Below are 8,590 nucleotides of genomic sequence, written 5' to 3' on the forward strand. Positions count from 1 at the left end.
TCAGTGGTAACCGCATTAACAAACCTTTCAACCATGACAAATAGCACGTCAAACCAAAGACAGGGTCAAAACTCGAAATGACAGTGACGTGTGAACAGTACGCGTGAACAGTAACGGCGTGAACAGTACTTGCGCCGTGAACAGTAATGCGTGAACAGTGTCGCGATGAATAGTGCGGCTGAACAGTACTTTTGACTAGATATTTAACCCTAACCCTAGGACTTTTACTCTGATACCATGTTAACAGGTATCTTGGGAGGAAAACATCTAATCACCGTATTATGAGTGACCAACTAGTATTTATAGGAGTACAAACCTAACAAACTATTTACAAGAATACCCTTACTAATTTATTATCTACAAGAAACTTATATTCTCTTAACACCTACCATGTATATAACTGATAAGTCTAATTCAAAACTTTGCCAAGCTGACAAAAAAATTGAATCAACAGGAACAAACTTGGGAACCAGCAACCATGGCAATGAAACTTATTCCTGAATTGTCAACTGCGGATACAAAGGGACCAAATGCAATTTCTATTGCTGTCTAATGTCTTCCTGATGTAATTGAGATGGTCTTCATGAAGAGCAATGGACACTTGTAGATAGTGCAAAAGGAAAATATATGAGCAAACATTCATAACGATGGCAGACTGGTGAGCTACAACATTGGAATCCAGGGCTTCTCTGTCAAGAAGCAGATCCACCAAAAAAAAAGGCAAAAGAATGTAGGTTAAACAGCTCATGCTAAGCCTCTGATGAGCGAGATAACACTAGAGATCGGATGGTTTCAGCCACAAACCTTGCTTCACTGAGGCATTTGATGCAGGCCAGCCATCCAAGAAGATGATCACGTCATCAATGCATGCTCCAATAGTTTGTCAATTTCTTTTGGTTTTCCTGCAATCTTCTGTATGGTATACTGCTTCTTAGGTGCTTTAAATTAAGAACCTAGAAGGAAGAGAAAAAAATAGAATTTGATATTCATACATGAATTTAAAAGCATAAAGTTTCTAGTAGAGAAAGATACTGAACCTGCTAAGACAGCTTAGGATTGTTCCTATGTCTCTTGAAATGTCAGATGTTCTTTCTGGAGTACCTGCATAAAGGAATATAGATTTTTGTAAATGCCCTTTCTCAACTTCGCAAGGCAAATGGAACAAAAGAAAAGCAAAGCAACAGAGCAAAAATAAAGTGTTCTATACAACCTTATATTGGGCAAAATTGCAAAAATATTTGGTAATCACAAAGCTAATAGTTAATTGTACCATGTTCACCTAGGTTTCATCACCATCAGATACAACTAATCCTTCAGATGCTTCCAAATGTCTTCAAGTCTAAGGGCAGTATTCGTGGAAAGAACAGATAATACATATATAGACTTCACAAATGGAGTTCATTTGTTGAGCATCTTTAATGAACTAAAACCTCCATTAAGGACTAATTTAAAATTAGTGGACAACCTGAATACATTACTTTCAGCAGTCTAAGCAATAGAGAATAAGAATTAGACATGCACAAACTTTTTGGGATGCTAGTTTAGCAGATGGTCAAGCAAGCAAAACATGTATTGCTGGCTTTCTCAGAATTTCTTACCAATATCAAATGGCACAAGGAAAAAACTGCAGACACGCCCAATGACCAGAACATTTGTTGAAAAGAATTGCAGAGTCAGAGAGAGAGAGAGCAGATGCTGCACAAAGTACTTCCCTAGCTATTTTTAGAACAGCAGGAGTTACACAACCGGCTACACCAGCAACTTATAGCTAAAGGTAATGGAGTTCACCCTGAAGTGTTAAGAAACGACTCGTTCAAACTTAGAGTGGGTTGTTGACCGTGATAATGACATGGTTCAGAGCAAGTTCAATTTCTGGGCATCACTTGTAATAGCAATTTGCAAGTACCTAAAATTTGTTCCATCTTTCCTGGTTCACGAGGCAGTGGCACTAAAGCTGGCCATGAGCAAAGCTACCACCTTGCAACAAAGGAAAGTGGAATTCCAAGTGCAAAACAAGCAACTCCTCAACCACATTCGAGCACAGAAGGCAAGTGATATTAGAATAGCTATGTTGGTGGAAGATATTGGCCAATTGAAAGGGCTGTTTCATATGTGTTCCTTTTGTCTAGCTAATAGTGATAAGAATCATCTAATCTCTAGGATTAGCATCTATGCCTTAGGCATCACAATCGATGAGGAACTCTCGTTTCCTCAGTGTCAAGCACACTGAATGTAAAGTTAACTCGAGCCTTTGCTTGCACTTGCATATGTTTTGAAAGTAATATAATCAAATATCGTTTCGAAAAAAAGAAAAAAGGCACCTGATCTACACATTCAAAGCTAGGAACTCCTTCTCTCCTTCGTGATCAGCAACAAAAAACATATTGTACCTGGATACATTTGAAGTATTATAAGAGCTAATCTACAAATACAGAACTGTTTCCAAAATAATTGACTATGGCTGCTTAAATAACAGTGCCGAAATTATTTGGAACTTTTCTTTTCTTAAGATGCGAAACTCAAGATTCTGATATAAGATCAGGTATCAAAAAAGAAAACGGCCGCCATCATCATCACTCTCTGTCTCACAGTTTCACATGCACTGACGAGCTGCATAACCAAGAAAATCTTAATTTCATATGAGACTAATTTTGATCCTTAAGATTCAAAGATACCTGCTCAAGATGCAACTTTACCAAGCAAAGGGCAAGTCATAAATAATGTGGTAATAAATCCATTCATCAAGTTTGTTTTCCTTTTCTTTTTTAGTTTGGTCATTGCCTCCACCTCCAAAACCTTTCAGCAGCATTTCAGTGAATCAACTAGATGGATAATCTAAAATCATGAAATATTTCAAAGAAAAACATTGGGAAAGATTCTCTCAAACATACACAGCAAGAGTAGTTACTTACCGCATTAAATGGTTCATTTTCAAGAAATGAACGAAACATTATAATGCTAACATCGGAAATTTTTTCAATTTGGCTTGTACATGCACATCAAAATGACAAAACATGATGGCTACGGGCCAAGTTGCAAAGTTTTGAACTATCTATAAGAACATCACATAACAAACTCCGCCAAGAGGCAGAGATAAGCAGGAACAAACTCATCTACCAAGATGGTCAAAAGGGGGGGAAAAGGGAAAAAAAAAGAAGAAAAAAGCTCAGATTCAATTAGAAAAGCTTAATCAAGAGCAAAAATCTTTGCAGTCACCACATATTGGTGATTCTAGAACATAAAAACAAGAAGCAGGAGAAATCCCATAAAACAGTTTTGCAAGCTAATTGAACATGACCACATCTGTTCCAAGCTGGATTTATATACACAATCACCTTGACTTACCTACTTGATATTGGCAAAGAGGCAATTGCTTGTGAAACCGTAATATTTGAGTGCACTCCGACCTCAATAAGATGCAAGACAAGCATCATGTTCTCTCAGATTGAAGTTGAAGGAGCTGTTTATGCTGACTGTTATCAGAACTACAAGATAACTGCAGAAAGAAAGGAAAATAAGGGAAATTATTGGATTCTAAAACTTTGCAAGTCACCTTTTCGAGTTTCAGCTTTGGCGCGTTTCTGCAGGTGTCTGAATTGGTAACTTTGACCTGTGCTCGACTTTGTCCAACAGTCACTCAGTGAGATTTTCCTCCATTTTCCATTACCTAATAGAAGCAAAAAAAAAAAAAAAAAGAAAAAAAATCCAAAGTGAATCGCAGCAATAGCAGAAGTAGGAGTAATTTCTTTGCTCATATCCAATTTATAAAGCTTAAATGAACTAAAACTAAACAAAAAGAAGTAAGAGAGAAATGGATTTCTGAGCAATTTGTTCTGAGCAGAGAAACAGAGCCTGTGTTACTCTGACAAAATCTTACTGAACCAGTAGGGGAAATTAGAAATAAGAAAACCAAAAAAGGAATTATACTAAAGGATTAGAAAAGAATGTCTTTACATATATGCTCGTGCTGAGCTGATTCTGGGGATCATTTGAATCCGCAGCAGCAGTGAAGAGGGTCTCAGAAACTGGAACAATAGTGTTTTAAGAAGTATTTAACGTTGCCTGAAAAAAGTACATAAAGAACATTTTAGTAGCAGATATCATTAAAAGCTAAGCAAACTACTAACTCAGGACTGTGCTTGCCAGTGTAATCACAATTAGCAAAGTTGTATCATGAAGTTCAGATTAAAGCATTGGGACCTCCAAAATTTGTTTTCTGTTTTGAAAAATAATTTTATTCTGAGTGGTTTAACATAGTCAAGTACTAATGGAGGAGCAAACAACATTGAATCATAGCTTTGCTTGTGTATCTGTAGGTCTGGTAATAGATCCTCTTTTTTCTTAGCTCCACCATGTCCATCTGCTACGATGTGGTATTTGGCTCCTCTACCCCTTTCCAATCAGAAAAAAAAAATTTCTCAGCAATAGCATGAATTGATCATTATACTAAGATGTTGCTCCAATTATAGTTTCCTTTTGACAATAGCTGTTGTTAGTGATGAATTAAAATGATTTGCAGTGGGTCTAGTTTATTTCTACACAGCATTTATCATACAAGAATGAATACAGAAATCTTTGTAATTCTTCATTGGAAAGTGCCTTTTGGTTAAGCTTTTCAAAAGAGAATTTGCAGATGGTTCTTTGAACTCTCCGTTGTACTGTTTAATGTTAGACAAGATCAGATTCTAGAGATGTGAAATGAACATTGAACTTGTCATACGATGTTTTTGAATTAAATGAACTTTTTGAAGAGAGAGAGAGAGAGAGAGAGAGAGAGAGAGAGAATAATGGTTGCAGTGGAATTTCAAAAAAAATAAAGGAAAAAGAACAAAAATAGAAAAATCTGTACTACAAGGTTACAATAGCATACTGCATTCTTGGCATTTCAAAATGAACAGGAAAAAAAGGGAAAAGAAAGTGTCGGGTAATTCAGTGATTTGATTCAAAAAAAAGAAAAATTAGTACTCTCACTAGAATGTATAAAAGGAATAGAAAAGTGTGCCTGGCATATATTTTTGTGCTGAGCTGGTTGTAAGGGTCACACAAATCTGTAGCCATATTAAAGAAAATTTCAGAAATTGGGGTGATTGATAATAAACATTATGAAATATTGAAGGAAATAAGAACATCAGAATAGTACAGAAACATATTTGATAGAAAATGCTGAATTCATAAATGCATGACTGATCGAACCAAAGAATTGCACCAAGAAACATAAAAAGTTATGCTTGCATTGAACTGATTGAATATATACAAATAGAACGGCTGTAGTATATCTTACGGAACCCCCTCTGCTTTTGACTGTCTGCCCACTCAGGAAGATACATCCACAGTACCCATTGCAAAATGTGATGAGAGGAAATCGACTATCTTTCTGAGTTGGCACTAAGAAGAAAACATGGGCTGTCATCAATTTTAAATAATAACGATCTTTAGATCCTTATTTCCCATATCCATCTGCTCTTGCTGAATTTGCTTCACAGAATTTACAGCAGACTCATGACACCATTTTAACTCAATCACGTCAAGAGTGAGGGTTTCCCCTAAACAAGAAGGTACCTTTTCCAGCCAACCACAATCATGCAAAACCAATTTCTCAAGACAGCAAAAATTATCAGAAGAGGCGTCCCACCAGCGAATGCCCAAGCCTGACAATTCCAAGAATTGGAGGTTACCAAACTCCCCTTCTTCCATTTCCCACTTTTCCCCCACAAAGGATTTAGAGTGTAGTTTAAGCACTTCAAGGTTGGGCAGCTTTCCAATTGCTGAAATTTTACTCCATGGCTGACAATTATATGAGAGAGTCAACTTTCTCAAATTCAGTGGGAATTCAAACTGATATCCGGAAAATCCACCCATCTTAAGTGATTCTAAACGACTCAAGTAATCAAGCACGAGAATCCCATCGTGATTTTCAGCAGATGCGTCGCATTCAGAATTCCAATTGCGATTCCCATTCACGCACGTTAGCCTGCGGATGCTTGGTAACTTTGAGAGTATCTTTTGCAAGCTTTGACTCTGAGAAGAGGGATCGATTACAAGGGATAAAGTTTCTAAGTGTTCTAAATCTGGGGAGCCTTCAAGATTGTCCATGGGAAATTCAAAACCACCACTTCCATGATTTTGGAAAACGACAAGATGCTTTAATGTTTGAATGCTCCAGATAGCGTTCGGTAATAGAAAATTAAGAATATAGGGTCCTCCTACCTCAAAAGTTTCTAACCTTGAGAGGTTGGCTATTGCGGATGGGATTTTCCCAAATGTCCATTTAATCCTCAAGTACCGCAAGTGAACAAGGAATAATACTTCCCTTGGAAAATATAGACAAACAGTCTCCCCGAAATCCAACACTCTAAGAAGTTTAGACAATAGAAATTTGAGTGAGCTTCCGTCCAGCTGCTGTTCATAATTACAATTAGCGAAGAGCAAACTACGCAAATTGGGAAAAAATAGCCTCGACTTTATACGTCTCCAACTAGTAGTGGGGAAAATGGACAGCCGGTGGGGGTTACACGGTCCAGTAAAAGCATCAAGGTCATCCACATTTAAAATCCGTATAAAATTTTTCTCTTTTGCTTTTGTCACACAAAACTCATGTACCAAATCATGAATTCGGCAAACTTTGATCCCACCTAAAGATCTTCTATGTGCAGGCATAACTAAACTTCTCCCAATCAGATCCATCAAATAGTTGTCCGCCACATCCTCTAAACTCTTTCCTTCAATTTTTTGCACGAATCCTTCAGAGATCCAAAGCCGTGACAACTTTCGGATAGAAATGTCTCGGTCTTCTTGAAATGCACCCAAGTAAAGAAGGCATGGCTTCAAATAATCAGGTAAATAATTGTAACTGTACTCAAGTGTCTTCATACAGTGCTCATTTTCCACAAAAATGGTGGAACTTAGACGTCTTGTGACTTCTTCCCAGCAATCTTGCTGAGTAGTAGCAAGAATTCCAGCAACAAGGACAACTGCAAGAGGTAAGCCCTTACAGCATTTTGCTACGTGCAGTACAACTTCACTTAATGTTGGAGGACAATCTTCTTTGGCAAATAGCTTCTTCTGCAGCAATTCCAAACTCTCTTTATTAGTAAGTGGGCGAAGATGGAGAGGCTTGCTATCAGGTCTAATTTCCAAAGACAAGTTATGAAATCTGCTGGTTAAGAGTACCCTGCTTCCATTGCAATCGTCTGGCAATGAGTGTTTCAACAAATTCCACCCCTCAATGTCCCAAACATCATCCAAAACGATGACATACCTCTTCCCTTTCAATTGCTGGTACAGCTTTGCATCCAAATCATCTTCATTCATCTTATGATATTGGTCACTACTCCTAGAATCAATAACACACAAAATCTGCAGTAACAAATTGTGCTTGCTATATACTTGAGAAACAGTACACCAAGCATAAATATGGAAGTGAAACTTTATTGAAGGATCACTGTAGACATTCTTGGCTAAAGTTGTCTTACCAAGCCCAGCCATACCCACAATAGCAACAACATCGAACTGGTTTGATCCTCTTGTAAGTCTATCAATTATGCTTTCTACCTCATCATTGAGACCTACTAGAGCTTCATTAAATATTGGAGCAACAATTTGTGATGGCATGTGAATGGCAGTCTTCGTAACTCTCTGGGTTTCACTACCATATTTTATGCTATCATAGATCTCTTCAGCCTCAATTTTCAAAAGCTCAATATCTCTAGCAAGAGTGTAGACACCAAATTTTTAAATAATTTGTATGATTTTGTTTTAGATTGTCTGCATTTTAGTTGTTACCTTTTTATTTGTCTTTTATTTTTAGTTTTATTTGTCATATTAATTTTGTTCACGTTTTAGCTTTTAGTTTTAGTTTTAAGTTTTAACGTAAAATAAAAGGAAAAGAAGAGAAAAAAGAAAAGAAAATGGTTCACAAAATACGTTCATTCCTCTTAAATTCAATCTTTTGGCATTTTGTTTATTTTGGTTATTTTATTTTCAAAAAAAAAAAAAAAAAGGAGGAAAAAGGAAAATGATGAAAAATGATGAAAATGAAGGAAAAGATCGAAATGGTAATTTTTGTTATTTCTAGTTTGATTGATTTTGATGTGTTTGTAATTAAAATTGTTGTTTCTATTATTATTTAGTTTTACTTTTATTTTCGTTAAATTATTAAGTTGAGAAAAGAAAAGAAAAAAAAGAAAAAAAAAAAGATCACAATTCCATTTTTCTGCCGAATCCATTTCCACTTCATATACTAGCACCTTCCATCCTTATTGCCGGTGGCATCTTCCATTATCACACTATTACACTACTCCCAATTCACTACAGCAGAGGAGAGCATTTTCGGTTTCATCTGTCTGCCACAATCGACCGAGTGAGGAAGAGTAAAAGCCGAACTCTTGGCTTCATTCTTTTCTGTTCGGGAGCTGAGGGAAAAAAGGAGGAGACCTGCTATGTTGTATCTATTCCATCCGTGAGCCGTGAGTGAGTAGTTCCCTTGGAGTATCGACTGAGAGAGAGAGGGAGAGGCCGAGCTGCAATTTCTTTTGTTGTTTCTGTTCTGCCGTAAGCTGAGGGAGGAGACCAGGGAACCATCGCCTTCTCC

General features: G+C 36.9%; 2 protein-coding genes and 2 long non-coding RNA genes across 6 annotated transcripts; all 4 read right to left on the reverse strand.

The window, feature by feature from the left end:
• Positions 1 to 361: 361 nt before the first annotated feature.
• On the reverse strand, positions 362 to 2,381 carry LOC113750861. Of its 2 annotated transcripts, XR_003464670.1 has the most exons (4): positions 2,322 to 2,381; positions 1,038 to 1,101; positions 805 to 953; positions 362 to 689 (listed from the first exon to the last, which is right to left on the reverse strand). It is a non-coding gene; the product is annotated as an uncharacterized LOC113750861 (long non-coding RNA). The 2 variants fall into 2 exon arrangements; XR_003464669.1 differs by having other exon boundaries at positions 362 to 953.
• A 973-nt stretch (positions 2,382 to 3,354) lies between these two features.
• On the reverse strand, positions 3,355 to 4,044 carry LOC113750862. Its single transcript, XR_003464671.1, has 3 exons — positions 3,955 to 4,044; positions 3,554 to 3,667; positions 3,355 to 3,460 (listed from the first exon to the last, which is right to left on the reverse strand). It is a non-coding gene; the product is annotated as an uncharacterized LOC113750862 (long non-coding RNA).
• Positions 4,045 to 4,374: 330 nt separating this feature from the next.
• Positions 4,375 to 6,186, reverse strand: LOC113750187 (putative late blight resistance protein homolog R1B-13). Of its 2 annotated transcripts, none has more exons than XM_027294149.1 (2): positions 5,282 to 6,186; positions 4,375 to 4,392 (listed from the first exon to the last, which is right to left on the reverse strand). In XM_027294149.1, the coding sequence occupies exon 1, from the start codon at positions 6,091 to 6,093 to the stop codon at positions 5,416 to 5,418; it is 678 nt and encodes a 225-aa protein (XP_027149950.1). In that variant the 5' UTR covers positions 6,094 to 6,186; the 3' UTR covers positions 4,375 to 4,392; positions 5,282 to 5,415. The 2 variants fall into 2 exon arrangements, with proteins under 2 accessions (XP_027149950.1, XP_027149951.1); XM_027294150.1 differs by lacking the exon at positions 4,375 to 4,392 and adding an exon at positions 4,974 to 5,048.
• A 175-nt stretch (positions 6,187 to 6,361) lies between these two features.
• Positions 6,362 to 8,278, reverse strand: LOC113750587 (putative late blight resistance protein homolog R1B-17). Its single transcript, XM_027294549.1, has 3 exons — positions 8,247 to 8,278; positions 6,513 to 7,705; positions 6,362 to 6,399 (listed from the first exon to the last, which is right to left on the reverse strand). The coding sequence occupies exons 1-3, from the start codon at positions 8,276 to 8,278 to the stop codon at positions 6,362 to 6,364; spliced, it is 1,263 nt and encodes a 420-aa protein (XP_027150350.1).
• Between the last annotated feature and the right edge of the window lie 312 nt (positions 8,279 to 8,590).

The sequence above is a fragment of the Coffea eugenioides genome, chromosome 10 (assembly GCF_003713205.1).
Source record: "Coffea eugenioides isolate CCC68of chromosome 10, Ceug_1.0, whole genome shotgun sequence".
NCBI lineage: Eukaryota > Viridiplantae > Streptophyta > Magnoliopsida > Gentianales > Rubiaceae > Coffea > Coffea eugenioides.